This window comes from Eretmochelys imbricata, chromosome 5 (assembly GCF_965152235.1).
Source record: "Eretmochelys imbricata isolate rEreImb1 chromosome 5, rEreImb1.hap1, whole genome shotgun sequence".
Classification (NCBI taxonomy): Eukaryota; Metazoa; Chordata; order Testudines; family Cheloniidae; genus Eretmochelys; species Eretmochelys imbricata.
In genome coordinates, this window is record NC_135576.1 from 39,195,974 (window position 1) to 39,212,144 (window position 16,171).

Below are 16,171 nucleotides of genomic sequence, written 5' to 3' on the forward strand. Positions count from 1 at the left end.
GCAAGTGAAGATCATAAACAGACAGGAATAGGTATAATCAAGTACAAGGGTGTCATTCAGAAGGCAGAGAGGTTACTCATGTTGGCATGTGGAAGTCTAAATGGTTACAATAATCTTTTTTGGTTTAATCTTTACTTTCACACACACTGCTTGTTGGTGGAACAATTGTTTTATTTTCTTAGTATGTTATTGATTACAATAAACGTGTCAGTTGAGTCCCAAAAAAAGTCCGCCTGGTCATGTCTTTCAGCTTGAAAATTTTAATTTCTGAGCTGTAGCTGTGCTGCTTGAATAGCTTCACAGATCAGATAAGTAAAAAGCAATCTTTCCAGCATTCAAAAGCTTGACGGTGTGTATTAAGCATGATCAATCTTAGAGATGACACTTTTCCTGTGAAATGGGACAGGAGGAGTTGCAGCTGCAAAGGTATTTGGAGTGGAGAAATGGAGCACAATTATTACACTCAGTGGGTTTTTTATGCAGTTACATATTTTTACCAATATGGCCTTTAATCTCACGTATTTACACAGTACATACATGTCCAGGGGAACCATAAGTTTAGAATTGCAATCAAAAGGAAGCTACTGTCATGGGAATGTCTGCTCCTAGAAAAGGAATTTGGGGACCCTATAACCTCTATTACCACAGCTGTACTTCCTTCAATTCACTGTGCTAAACAGTAATTTTTTTCATGCTCTGATTGATTGATAGTTGACAGCTATGAAACAAAGTATCCATGGAGGAATTTGTTGCCTTGAATTTAAGAATGACAAGAAACCACACTTTGTCAATTTAAAGGGCAGTTTTTTTCTTGTATACAATACCTCATTTAAACCCTTGACTCTGTTTTTTCAAAGAAGCTGTCATCCTGAGTTTATTACTTTAATAAATATTTAGATGTAAGATAAGCTCATATTTTATTTATGAAAATGGAAGACTTTAAAGTATTTTTATTATTTCTTTGAGCTCTATCAGATTCACTTAGAATATAAAAAGTGGTGCTGCAGTGTTTCTGGATGAGGAAACTGAAATTGCCATTTATCTCACAGAAGTGTTTCCTCTTTACTGTAACTTTTCAGCAAAGATGCTTTCTCTCGCTACTCCCCCCACCCAGGGGACTACATGACTAGCAAATAAGAGTTTTCAAAAAGACACTAGGGTTGGAATTTCTGACCCATGGTGCAACCCTCTGGAGCATGTGGAAAGTAGAGCTGTGTGAGAGCTTCATTCATTTTCCTTTACATGTTTAAGAGGGACAGCAAATAAGTAGTCAGAAAAGTACTACTCTGTTTATTTCTTAACACAAACTACTGTGAATTCTATGGATGCTGGACAGAGTGCCCAGGATAATGTCTTGTTTTAGTGTTAATTGCTAAAACTCACCTATCATTTTATATTTATCAAATTTTCCTGATGTAGAACTTCTCCACAAAGGAATAACCTCAATAACTAATCTTGAAGGCTGGGTGGGGCACCCATTGGATCCAGTTGGCACCCTCTTCAGTAGCCTTATGGAAGCCTGCAGGGTGGATGATGAAAGCTTCCATGGCTTCTCAGACTTCACAGGTAAAACTGTTTTTAGGCCTATGTTGTTTGTTTCTTGAGAAATTTTGAGCATTTTATTTCCTTTCCTCTTCAAATTAACTTTAACTTTAAGGAAACATTTGCTTCAGAGCAGAGTATTCCCTATCAAAACATGGGAGACAGTGCTTGAAGAAGTAAATATTTTTTAATGAACTTTAACTGAAAACAACCTTAAACATTGCTAATGATTATTTCAAGCTTGAAGAATGCGTGTCTTTTATGCTTGAAATATCTCTTTTTAATAAAACTTGGTTTGTTGCTTTGGATGAGAAAATACTAGATCCTCGTTCTAAGAAATTACTGGAAGAATCTAAAAATGATGGTATACCTAGTGTAATGTATGCTGTTTTACAGGGTGATCTTCTAGAACTAACATATAATGAGTTATGTCAGCGGTAGAAATGGGCAATTTTTGTTTTGGTGAATACTAAATTTGCTGAAAAAATACATTTTTCTGTGCATATGGATTTGGGTTGAATATCACAAATAGTTTTGGCCAAAAAAAATCTGCAAAAATTTTTTTCAAAAAGGTTGATATGTTTCATTTTGACACTTTCAAAAGCAAGAGTTTCAACATTTCATTTTTAATCAACAGTTCTGAAACAATTTTGGTTTTTCATTTGGGTGAGAAAAATCTAAAAAATTCAGTTTAGGTTTAAAAACTAAACTAATTTTTGTGTGTGGATTTTTTGATTGAACTAGGTTTTTCTTCAGTAAACTTCTAATCCTGCACCATCTACTTCTAGAAAAAAAAAATTAAATTTAGAAAGGTAAAAATACAGCAAATATGTTTAACAACAAATCACTTTCATGATATGCTTTCTAGCATATGGTCTCCCAAGAGCAATATCCCTTTTCATTGCTACAGTTTTCTTCCACTTTCCTATAGCTATTTGTCCAGATATATTTTGTGTCTGATGTAGCTTGTAAGCTGCTTGGGGCAGGGACCATATTTTGTAATATGGTGTATCTGTGAAGCTCCATGCAAATCTTTGGTGCTATAGAAGAAAATAACAAGCACACTATAATATGAGAATGAAATGTTAAACAATTTTATACAAACATAATAATGCATTTATTTGTAACTTGTTTGAAATTGAAATTTTATATGTTACCCTTGCTAAGGAACAAGTTGAGTTTAGAGACATTCTGAAATATAATTTACCATATAATAAATAATTGTCTTAATTTTAAAAAATGTATAAATATCTTCATCAGTGATTTATCTAATGTCATAGAGAGTATATTCACAAAGTTTGTGGACGATACCGAGCTGGGAGGGGTTGCAAATGCTTTGGAAGATCTGGACAAACTGGAGAAATGGTCTGAAGTAAATAGGATGAAATTCAATAAGGACAAATGCAAAGCACTCCACTTAAGAAGGAACAATCAGTTGCACACATACAAAATGGGAAATGACTGCCTAGAAAGGAATACTGAGGAAAGGAATCTGGGGGTCATAGTGGACCACAAGCTAAATATAAGTCAACAGTGTAACACTGTTGCATAAAAAGAGAACATCATTCTGGGATGTATTAGCAGGAGTGTCGTAAGCAAGACACAAGAAGTATTTCTTCTGTTCTACTCCACACTGATTAGGCCTCAGCTGGAGTATTCTGTCCGGTTCTGGGCGCCACATTTCAGGAAAGATGTGGCCAAATTGGAGAAAGTCCAGAGAAGAGCAACAAAAATGATTAAAGGTCTCGAAAACATGACCTATGAGGGAAGATTGAAAAAATGGGCTTTGTTTAGTCTGGAGAAGAGAAGACTGATAGGAGACATAACAGTTTTCAAGTACATAAAAGGTTGTTACAAAGAGGAGGGAGAAGAATTGTTCTTCACCTCTGAGGATAGGACAAGAAGCAATGGGCTTAAATTGCAGCAAGAGAGGTTTAGGTGGGACATTAGGAAAAAATTCCTAACTGTAGGGGGGTTAAGCACTGGACTGAATTGCCTAGGGAGATTGTGGAATCTCCATCACTGGGGATTTTTGAGAGCAGGATAGACAACCACCCTGCCAGGGATGGTCTAGATAATATTTAGTCCTCTGAGTGCACGGGGCAGGATTAGATGACCTTTCGAGATCCCTGCCAGTCCTATGATTCTATGACTAGCAAGCAGATGGATGGTCAAAAAATCATTGACTGTGATTTTGCTAATGGATTTGCAGGAGCAGATCCTACATGGATTCTTACTAACTTCAGTGAAAATCTATGAAGATGTAAGGGTCCTCTCCTTACCAGCCCTTTGCAGGATCAGGGCTTGGGTAGTTACTGAACGGGGTGAAAACTAGGAAATTCAAAGTGCAAGCTGCTATTTCAGCCTTATGAACAGAAAGTTGGGACAGTTGCTATTTTTCATAACCGCATCACTTTAGTATGGAATCTCTCATTCTCACCTGAGTTTCGTGGCTTTTGGAAGTTATTGCAACTTTAATGTGTTTTCAGTATAGACGCATGGCTTCATTTTTAAATGACAGTTGCATGCATTTCTGTCCTAAACAATTGAATGGAAGCTCCCTATTGATTTACAATAGGGCAGTGTTCTTTTATCTTAACCTTTTAAAAGATATTTGAAAATAGATGGTTACCAAAACAGAAGAGTGATTTTTAGTGGCACCTTTCAAAGTTTATACAGTAATTCACTTTTTAAAAATTTTTAATTAAAATAACTGGTAAAAGAAATGTTTGAATGTGAGACTGCAGGCCAATTATTGATGAAAATTGTTTGTGATGTATTATTTGTTTTGTAATCCTTTACAGAGAACATGGGGCAGTGCAAATCTCTAGAGTACCAGCACCTGCCTTCACACAAATTCTTAGAAGAAGGGGAATCTTACTTAACGCTGGCTGTGGAAGTAGCATTGATAGGTCTGGGGCAGCAGCGAATAATGCCAGATGGCTTGTATGCACAAGAGAAGGTTTGTCGAAATGAGGAGCAGCTCATTTCTAAGCTACAGGAAATTGAATTGGATGATACACTGGTGAAGATCTTTCGAAAGCAAGCAGTCTTCCTATTAGAAGGTAGCTTGAAATAGATTGTAACTGTTTCTTTAAACTTTTGTCATTTTAAAAAAATATTCCTGTGGGAGTTGACTTATGTACTTATTTTAAGATTTTTTTAGAAGTATAATCACTCCAGTTAAAGATCTTCCTTGAAGCCTCTAATCATAAAATCTAAAGTACTTCAAAATATTGCATCATTGAAAAGATAAAGCATCTTGCTGACCTGTTGTTCCTTGCATTTCATTTTTATTGCATTTGTGCTTCAAATTAAATTTTAAGTTATTCATAGTTTTGGTGTCTGTTTTGATGTCCTAATGATGCAGTTCAGGCTTACAAATGATAAAGGTATTGACGATTATCAATTGTTCTCTGGTAGCAAGATTCTAAATATGTCACTTGCAGTCTGACAAAGTACTGATAGCCTTCTAAATGAAGAAGGGTTTTATTGCTGTCCAAGACTAAATGGCTCAAATGATTCATTTGAGACGATTGGTGCAGAAACTGAATATTATGCATTTTGGATATAGTTATGATAAAAGTGATGTATTCATAAGTTCATATCCTGTCTAGTCAAACATAAAAAGTTTTAGTATTTAGGGCTTGATTTTGAAAAATAACCTCTGATTTGTTGTGACTGAAATTTTGTGGAGAAAAATAATTGCATCACTTAAGTATCATATCTATGTTATTTGCAACCCAATTAAGTGCTGAAAGTGTGCAAAATTGCATACACATTTACTTGTATGCTTTTGAGACTAAGACTTTGATTTTTAGAAAGGCCTAAAATATATTACTTTAAGCTCCTTTTTAGTGAGCAGGTCATGGTTTTTGTACTTGTTGGAAAGGGCATCAAAGGAAATCCTTGAAACATAGAAATGTAGGGCTGGAAGGGACCTTAAGAAGTATCAAGTCCAGCTAACTGTGCTGAGGCAGGACCAAGTAATCCTAAACCATCTCTGACAGATGTTTATCCAACCTGTTATTAAAAACCTGATGGGTATTCCACAACCTACCTTGGAAGCCTATTCTAGCACTCAACTACTCTTTTTAGTTAGTTTTTCCTAGTATCTAACCCAAATCTCCCTTGCTGCAGATCAAATCCATTACTTCTTGTTCTGCCTTCCGTGGACATGGAGAAAAACTGATCAGCCCTTTTTATAACAGGTCTTAACATATTTGAAGACTGTTATCAGGTCTCCCCTCAGTCTTCTTCTCTCAAGACTAAATGTGCCAGGTTTTTTAACCTTTCCTGATAGGTCAGGTTTTCTAAACCTGTTATCATTTTTGTTGCTCTCCTCTGGGCTCTCTCCAGCTTGTCTCCATGTTTCCTAAAGTGTGGTGCCCAGAACTGGACACAGTAGTCCAGCTGAGGTTTCACCAGTGTTGAACACAGTGGGACAGTTACCTCCCATGTCTTACAGACAACACTCCTGTTAATACGCCCCAGACTGATGGGCCTTTTTGCAACTGGATCACAGTATTGACTCATTCAATCCACTATAATCCCCAGATCCTTCTCAGCAGGACTACCACTACCCACTTATTCTCCATTTTGTAGTTGTGCATTTGATTTTTCCTAAGTGTAAAGTACTACACTTATCTATATTTGAATTTCATCTTGTTGAATTCAGATCAGTTATCCAATTTGTCAAGGTCACTTTGAATTCTAATCCTGTCCTCCAAAGTGCTAGCAACCCCTTCCAGCTTGGTGTCATCTGCAGATTTTGTAAGCATAGTCTCTACTCTATTATCCAAGTAATTAATTAAAATATTGAGTAGTATCAGACCCAAGACTGACTCCTGCAGAACCTCACTAGACAAATCGTCCCAGTTTGGCAGCAAATCATTGATAAGTATTCTAAGTATGGTCTTTGAACCAGTTGTACACCCACCTTATAGTAATTTCATCTAGACTGCATTTCCTTTAGTTTGCATATGAGAATGTCATGGGACTGTATCAAAAACCTTACTAAAATCTAGATATATCACATGTACTGCTTTGCCCCATCCACTAAACCAGTAATCCTGTCAAAGAAGGAAATTAGGTTGGTTTGGTATGACTGGTTTTAGACAAATCCATTCTGGCTATTCCTTATTACCCTATTATCCTAGGTGCTTACATATTGATTGTTGAATAATTGAGGAGTTGTAGGGATAATGTGAATATTCAGTGTTTGCATGAGGGCCCGGTGATTAAAGTTGAACAGAATTTTTTGGGTGAAACTTTTTTACAGCAAAATGTAGGTTTGAGTAGAACAAAACATTTTGTGAATTCATATCTAATTGGTTGCATTGTTTTTTGTTGGAAAATACCCTATACATTTTGAAAAATTTAAGCATTCCCTTTGTTCATTTTTTTTTAACCAAAAGATTTCAGTTTCTCATTTGAATTTAATTTTTAAAAAGGTAAAAAGAACTCTTTTGTAATGAAGTTGGTCAGCCCAAATTTTTGGTCATTTTGGTCAGCCCAAACTTTTTTGTTCAAACTGAAACCCAGTTTTTTTGATTTCTTGGTTTGTTTAGTGAAGCAAAAAATCTGTTGTTCTCACAACTCTACTGGTGATGGCTGTTGGGGAAAGCCTGAGGGCTGAATATTTAAATCTGGGTGCTAAATTCATTGCCTCAGAACAATGAGAAAAGCTTTTCATGCAGATAGTAAGCAAGTATGTCTCCTGAAAAATACTTTGAATGAAAGATTACACATGAGAATCCAGAGCAATACACTATTCCTCCTGAGGCTGCACTAAATCCCAGTCTCTGACAAGTCAGAAGAGCCAGAATTGTTGCTGGCTGGTTCTGGAATCCTCTCTCCCCTCCTCATCTCATATTGCTGTGGAACTGCAAGGCTACTGCTGGCCTTTGGATATAGTAACAGGAGATCTGCCAGGATCTGTGGCAGACATGGTTTCTGTACTTCCTGTACCACCTTTCCATAGCTTGACCTCTATGAACAGTGGAACTACACCATTTACTTAGTACTGGGACCTCTTGTGACAGAATGGCTTCTCAAGCTTTCCCTGGTGTCTGTTACACACTTCTGTGAATGAAAGGATAGGCTTTCAGATCATTGTTTCTCGTCATGATTTCTGAGAGCAATAAGCAAGTGGTCATAGCAGGAAATCTGTAGAGGTTAAATGAATAGCAATATGCTTCTCTAGTACACAGTTACGAGGAGCGGGTAAGGAGCTCTTGCATTGTTGTGTGCTGGAAAATCCTGACTGCAAAGAGTTCAGTACATTCAAACAATTTAGGCACAACTAATGTCAACACATAAAGAAAAACTGAAGTGATTTAAGATTTTAATCACATCAGTTGTGTTTAGTGAGTCTTTCTTCATAATTAGCTTTAACAAAAAAGAGTTAGTAAAGCAATAGGAAGATGACCTTTTGGATGTTTAACGTAGATTAATTCACACTGTATGTAGCTACCGTTTAAGTGCATGGAAAAACAGGAGACTAAAATTTGTTGCAAGGTATATTCTGTTTTAATTTTTTGCTTAATTTAACTGCAAGTCTTCAGTGTTGCTGAGGCTTCTGATTTTTATCAAGAATCTTATGATATTTGGTGGATGTCAACTGGAAACTGATCTTTTGGGGGCTCACTGTAAAATGTGTTCCAGTCTCCTCTTGATGGTGCTTGAGAAATATTAACTGTTTTAAACAAAATTTGAACAGTAACTTCTTCCTGTTGCTGACTGCCATTCTGATATTGGGGAGTCTCCATTCTTGGTGTGAAAAATATACTTTTCTGTAAAATGGTTACTGCCTAAAGTAGTCTCGCTTAAACTGCAGATTTTAATTAAAAACTTTGGGAAAAGAATTTTAAATACATCTATAAATTTAGAAGTGTTCTGTGACCCATGGACTGTCTGAATCCTACAATAAGCCCAACAGGATACCTCTTCTTTTATGTTTTTATTTAGCACTGACAAAGCAAGAGCTTAGATCTGATCATTTGTAAGGCCCCCACGCTACCATGACTATTGGAATATTTTCCCTTTGAGTTGGACATTTTTTCTTTCTGGGCATATTAATGATTTATAATGTAAACCCGTTTTTTTTAAAAGGTCCAAAAAATGGTGGTGTGTGTTCGACAATGTGTAAAATCTGTCCCCTCTCTCTCTCTCTCACACAGCTGGACCATATAGTGGTTTAGGCGAAATCATCCATCGAGAGAGTGTTCCAATGCACACATTTGCCAAGTATCTCTTCACCTCTCTCCTACCTCATGATGCTGAATTGGCATACAAAACTGCACTGAGAGCCATGCGGTATGTATTCAGACCTCTAAAAAAACAAAAATCCAAGTCAGAAAAAATTGCTGTAAACTGATTAACCCCAAAGAAGGAAGGCCTGATGATTGAAGGCAGGGAGTCAGACCTGTGTTCTAATACCATTTCTGTTACACTTAGGATAAATTACTTTAATCTCTGTGCCTCAGTTTCTTCATCTGTAAAAGCAATTAATATGTGCAATAATTACTGCCTACCTCAGAGGTGTTGGGTAAAATCAGTTATTTGTAAACTGCATTGAAATTCCCACTCTTGCTGCAGTGTTGCAGACACCGAATCATCTTTTTAAAAAAATGACCACAATGACTGATGCAATCATGCTCTCCCTCTTGTTGATCTGGATGCTATGTGAAAGGTAGTTGCGGGGGTCATGACTCCGACAGCTCAAATTTACTTCATCCTTGAAGGTAGCAGGTCTCAGGACCTTCTTCTGTCTAGTCTGTTCTGTGGTTTATTTCCCCAAACCCTTTATTGTTTTACAAATTCACTTTATGGAGTTGATTTTAAAATACATTTTTTTAAAAAAATAATGGTCTCTACTGGTGTGTAATCCAGACGAGTTTTCTTTTTTGTCTGCTTCATTACCAAGCAATCTTGTACAGATCCAGATAGAAGATAGGAATGAGATGGGAACTAAATTGGATGTCAAGCCGCTAAAAATATCTGAAGGACTGGTATCCCAGTTGCTTTCAGTATTTGGGAGAAAGGGCATGCCTAAGGAAGAGCTCGGTTTGTTTTGGCTTTACCTCTCAGGGCAGCTGTGAGTATGAATGGCTAAATTCATATTTTTCATTCTGAGTACAGTGAAAGAACTGGCCCCATCTGGATTGCCATGGATCCAATACTACCTGAAGTTGAAGGAACTGGCTACCAGAAATGAAACCTGTAGAGAAATTAAAGCACTGGTTCTTACAAGTAGAATCTATGAGGGTACAATTGTCAGGTCATAAAAATACAACTATAGAGGTTATGCTCCTGGTCTCTGGATCCAAGATAGTGAGAATTGGTTGCATGATGTTGAAGGCCACAAAATCTAAAGGAGTAATAATGAGTCATTTCAGCAACCTGCACAACTGGTCAAATATCATTTTGGGTCATGGTTTAGAGAGGTTTGACACAATAAATAATTGCTTGCTGAACCCAGTTCCAGAGCACAAAAGAAGAGAGGATGCTCTTGATTTAGTCCCAAGCAGTACATATGAGTTGGTTCCAGAAGTAAAACAAAGCTGGAAGGCAAGCAAAAAAGTGTATTGGTGACAAGCTGCAAGAATTTACTTTAGCCGAAAGGATGCTCTTCAAAATGTAGAGTAGAAAGGAAAACGAACTAGGACAGGTAAGTCTAGGTTGGGGATTGGAATTTCTCAGAAATTGCTGAACAAATTGCCAGACACAAACAGATTCATTCTTAATTGTCACTAAATTTCATTCTTAGTTTGTAAGCTCTTCAGGGCAGGGACTGTCTCTTCTTGTTTGTACAATGCCTAGTACAACAGAGCCATGATTCTAACTGGGGGCCTCTGGACGTTACTGCAACACAAACACTTTAATAGTAATCAGAAGTATGAAGACTGCAAAAGAACCACTAGGAATGTCATCTATCCTAAGTCTTTTGTCTATGTAAAGTACTCTGGTGCTTACCTACCTTTTAAAAATAAATAAAAAAGATTCTGGGGGGCGAGATGATGGGATCCCAATGTGCCCATCCTTTTTTTTTGCTTCCCACAGATCGCTCAGTGACTTTCCCTTCAGTAGATACCACAGTCTAGCTTCTTTACAGTGTTTCACTCCATCGTCCTTTAAACATACTAGTGCAGTTACAGTATTTACATCCCCCCACTTTACTACCCCTCCTCCAACAGGTGGAGGAAGGTGTCTCCTCCCAGAGAACTCCCTTTCATCAGGCCCTGTGAGCCTTTTCTTTTCTTTTCTCTTTTCCCTCTCTGTCTCCTGCTTCTCCCCTCTTGAACTTTCTTCCTACACTCATTTATCCATGGGCTAATTAGGTCATTCGTTATCCAGCCCCAGTCTAGTCTGGTCATCAGGAACTCCTCTCCTTAATCAGGCCCTCCCTGGGGCCTGATTGGTTAAACGATGACCAATCTCTGATTCCCAGTTCAGTCTCTGATTCCCAGTACTCTGTCACAGGCAGTAATGGTCTTTAATTCCCAGAAACCCTTACCAGGCTGTGTACCATGTTCACTGGTTAGTGCAATTAAAGACAGACCTATAAAACTAGATGAGCTCAGTTAGGAAGGGACAACCAGCAAAACTTTGCAAAAGAAAATCACTTCTTGCATTGGATTTCCTTGCAGCTGCCCGATAAATAGAAAAAAGAACCTATTCATATTAATGTATTTGGACTATCAAAAAGTGTTTGACAAAGTCCCTCACAAGATGTTAATGAAGCTAAGTGGTCAAAAGATGAAATGTGAAACTTCTGCCATAGATTAGGAACTGGCTAAGAGAGAGAGAAAACTGAATATGATTAATTGGTCAGTTTTTAACATGAAATGAAGATAATGTGGGATGCCCAAGGATTCATACTAGGATTGGTGCTTACCATGTTTAACAATGATCTGGAGAAAGCGTCAAACTGTGAAATGGCAAGAACTGCAGATGACACAAATTTCGGTTAGAGAAGCCAGGAATGACAGGAGGCTGGAGCTAAATTCAATGACTGCTTAACTCTGACAGATGAAACTCAGTGTATTAGAGTAACAATTTGAATTATTTATACCCAGTTCTAAACTAGGGCCTGGTCTACATTACAGAATTAGGTCGACGTAAGCTGCCTTACATTGATGTAATTGTATCAGTGTACACACTACAGCCTTGCTCCCACTCATGTAAGTACCTTGCTACACTGACATCATAACTCCACCTCCATGAGAGGCATGGGGCTTATGTAGGTATAGTTACGGTGACACAGTGTCTGTGCATTACTTACATCATCTGTTGGCTGCTGCTGTTGTCAATTTCACGGCTCTGTGACAAGAAAGCCCAGTGCTGGTGGTTGGCTCTAGCTAGAGCCCGGCTGCCCCCCATCCTGACTCCCCTCTCTCAGCTGGGCTGCTGCCCATGCTCCCCACTGGGAACCCTGCTGCCCCCAGACTCTCCATTTCCAGCCTGGCTGCTGCCTGGGCTTCCCACATCTGGCTCTCCACTCAGGGAGGCGAGAAGCCCGGGCAGCTGTCTCCCACTCCTGGTGGGGAGATGCACTGAGCTAAGAGCCCTGGCTTTCAGTTCCCCCCCCCACACTGCCCCTCTTCAGTCGGTGGAAGCGCTCCTGGTGAGGACATGTACCTCCAACAGAGGGAGGGTAACGTGAACGTCAGCCACCGTAGTAATTACTGTTTGTAGGGTAGACATGCCCGAACTATTTGCTGGAGAGGGGAATATGGATGCCATTGTGCGCCAGTCAGTGAAATCTAACAATGTGCAATAGTAGTTAGAAAACTAAACAAGCTGCTAGGCTGTAGTAAGAAAGAGATAAAGTTTAATATTGAAAATATTATGTCGCTATTATGTGAATCAGCAGTGAGTCCTTCTTTTGCATATTGTGTTCAGTTCTGGTCACAGCATTTAAAAATACTTGTGAGCTCTGTGTGTGTGTGTGTGTGTGTGTGTGTGTGTGTGCATTTGAGAGTGAACTGAGTGCTTGACTCTACAACTCTTAAATATTTTTGGATGTAGTAGCTATATAGTTTGGAGATGAGATGGGGTGTGGAGGAAGTAACCTGTTAGAGGTATATAAAATAGGAAATGGTTTACTCTGTAGTAAACAGAGAGCTCCTACTTTTATTTATTTTTATTTATTTATTGTTAAATAGAACAAAGGGCACACAAGGAAATTCAAAAGTATCAAATTTAAAATAGGTAAAACAGGATACCTTTTTTTATACAATGCACAATTAATCTAGTTGAGCTCACGGCCACAAGATATATTGAAATTAAGTGCTTTGCAAAATTCCAGAAAACCCTAGACATTTATATAAATATTATTCATAGGTAATTTTCATGGGATTAATAAAATAAGGGATATAAGCCCTCAAGTTTCTGAACATCAGGAATGGCCATACTGAGTCAGAACAATGGTCCATCTAGCTTAGTATCTTTTTCTGACAGTGGCCAGTGCTGATGCTTCAGAGGGAAAGAACAGAACAGGGCAGTTTCAAGTGATCTGTCCACTGATGTCTAGTGTCAGCTTCTGATAGTTGAAGGTTTAGGGACACCCTGAGCATGAGGTTAACAACCATTCATGAACCTGTCCTCCATCTAATTCTTTTTTTAACCCAATTATGCTTTTGGCCTTCAACACCTCCTGGCAACAAGTTCCACAGATTGACTATGCATTGTGTGAAGTAGTACTTCCCTCTCTTTTAAACCTGCTGCATATTAATTTCATTGGGTGGCCCTTAGTTCTTGTGTTTATGTGAATGGGTAAATAATGCTTCCCTATTAACTTTCTCCACATCATTTGTGATTTTATACACCTGTCATATCCCCTCTTAGTCATCTCTTTTTTAAGATGAGCAGTTTGTCTTTTTAATCTCTCCTCATATGGAAGCTGTTCCATACACCTAATCATTTTTGTTGCCCTTTTCTGTACCTTTTCCAATTCAAAAATATCTTTTTTTGAGATGAGGTGACCAAAACTGCACACAATATTCAAGGTGTGCGCATACTATGGATTTATATAGTGGCATTGCTATGTTGACTGTCTTATTGTCTGTCCTTTTCCTGAGAGTTCCTAACATTGTTAGCTTTTTTGACTGATGCTGCACATAAAGCAGATATTTTTCAGAGAACTATCCATGATGACTCCAAGATCTTTCTTGAGTGGTAAAAGCTAATTTAGAGCCTATCATTATGTATGTATAGTTGGGGTTATGTTTTCCAGTGTGCATTACTTATCAACGTTGAATTTCATCTGCCATTTTGTTGTCCAGTCATCCAGTTCTGTCAGAACCCTTTGTAACTTTTTGCAGTCAGCATTGGTCTTAACTATCTTGAGTAATTTTTTATCATCTGCAAATTTTGCCACCTCATTGTTCACCCTCTTTTCCAGACCGTTTATGAATATGTTGAACATCACAGGTCCAGTACAGATCCTGGGGGACACTGCTATTTACCTTTCTCCACTTTGAAAACTGACCATTTACCCCTACCCTTTGTTTCCTATCTTTTTAAACAGTTGCTGATTCATGAGTGGACCTTCCTTGTTATTCCATGACTGCTTACTTTGCTTAAGAGCTTTTAGTGTGGGACCCTGTCAAAAGCTGTCAGAAAAGTCTAAATACACTATATCAACTGGATCACTGTGGTCCATGTCCTTGTTGACGCTCTCAAAGATTTCTGATAGATTGGTGAGGCATGATTTCCCTTTACAAAAGCCATGTTGACTCTTCCCCAACATATTGTGTTTATCTGTGTCTGATCATTTTCTTTACTATGGTTTCAACCAATTTTTCTGGTATCAAAGTTAAGCTTACCAGCCTGTAATTGCCAGGATCACCTTTGGAGCCTTTTTTTTAAAAAAAAAAAAAAAAAAGGGAGGGGGAGTGTTACATTAGCTACTCTCCAGTCATCTGGTACAAAGTCTGATTTAAGCAATAGGTTACATACCATAGTTAGTAGTTTTGCAGTTTCCTTCAGAACATCTGGTCTTGTTGACTTTTTACGGTTTAATTCATCTGTTTATCTGGGCATAAGTGAACCCCTAATAGCCTAGTACTTAAGGTACAGGAGACTTTCTGATGCCCCAAGAGAAAGTTTAGGAGACTAGACCAGTTGGGTTGCACGTCCGCTTCTGTTGCTGCTCTCTCACTTTGTACAGTGAGCTATCAAGCAGTTATTGCTAGGGATCACTTTTACACCTGAGGTTAAGTTGTTCCCTTCATGTGCTCTCTGCCTGATGAGAAAAGCAAAGAACTAAAGCCCATCATGGAGGGCCAAAATATATCTCAACACAAGTGATGTACAATGTATTCGGCACTTCAGCAAGATCAATGTCAACAGCTGTAAAACATCTTTTTGAGTAAGGATCTTGGACTTCCCCCAGGAGCACAAGTCATGGTTGAAGGCTTGATTTTTTTAAGATATTGACCTTTGGGGATGGAAAAACAGATAAAATACTGGAGAGATTCAAGAAGACCAAGTTGACAGCCAAATCGTTGGGGATCCAACCACCTTTCAGCATGAGACATCCTTTAAGTCTGAGAGGCAATTCCTACCTGCTCAATCACCACCTCAGTACAAACAGTACTAAAAAGGTCCTCTCCTTGAGTTCCATGCAGATAAGCATTGCAGGGGCTGTCAGCATGGCAGAGCCTGTTCTCATTAACTCATCTGGCTCCATCTGCAGAGGCTGATGGAAGAGTTTTGCCCTCCACCCTTAATTATCCTCTTCCCCTTTTGATGTCTGTCTTTATTAATAGTAAAGTAGAACATTAGAGTTATGAATTGACCAGTCAACCACACACCTCATTTGGAACCGGAAGTACACAATCGGGCAGGAGTAGAGACCAAAAAAAAAAAATACAGGACAGTACTGTGTTAAATGTAAAGTACTAAAAAAAAAGGGAAAGCCGCTTGTTTTCGTAGTAAAATTTCAAAGCTGTATTAACTCAACGTTCAGTTGTAAACTTTCAGAAGAACAACCATAATGTTTTGTACAGAATTATGAACAACCTCCATTCCCGAAGTGTTTGTAACTCTGAGGTTCTATTGTAGAAGTATTGTTACTGTGTGGATTAGAGATGTGTGTTGCATACAATAGAGGCTATGTGATTCAGCCACACCCTGTTTGGTCTTTGACTGCATTCCTCATCACTTTTCAGGAATTCCTTTAATGAGAACATTCCAAGACCTGATATTTTTCTCTCTGATCAACCTAGAAGCTAAGGAAGTACCTCAGTGATATGAGGGAAAATATTTCTAACTCCTGATACAAACCCAAAGAGAAGCTTATTTTATATTAACTTGAGAAAAACAAATATACTTAGCTGAAGATTTAAATTTTATATGATGATGCCATGGCTATGATTCCTTCCGGGAAGCAGAATGACTAGTTGGCTAGCAGATAGCATATGGCTTATTCCACTAGATTTCAGACGATATTCCTGAAATGATGAAAATATTTCTTAACCTTGAAATCTTTAAAGCTGCTGCATAGAATCCAAGTCACACCTTCGTGCAACGCTGCTCTCAATTTAGGAGTGCAGCGTTATTCAGGAGAGCTGTGCTTCATTATTCACTAACGCTGGTATTTTCAATGGAGTCTTAAGTACTT

General features: G+C 38.2%; 1 protein-coding gene across 1 annotated transcript in view; it reads left to right on the forward strand.

The window, feature by feature from the left end:
* The window catches only part of ZSWIM6 (zinc finger SWIM-type containing 6), a 159,824-nt gene that overhangs the window by 130,850 nt on the left and 12,803 nt on the right, over positions 1-16,171 (forward strand). The window contains exons 8-10 of the mRNA XM_077816905.1: positions 1,420-1,566; positions 4,347-4,607; positions 8,724-8,859. Coding sequence (XP_077673031.1) covers positions 1,420-1,566; positions 4,347-4,607; positions 8,724-8,859 — 544 coding nt within the window. The remainder of the gene's footprint in view (positions 1-1,419; positions 1,567-4,346; positions 4,608-8,723; positions 8,860-16,171) is intronic.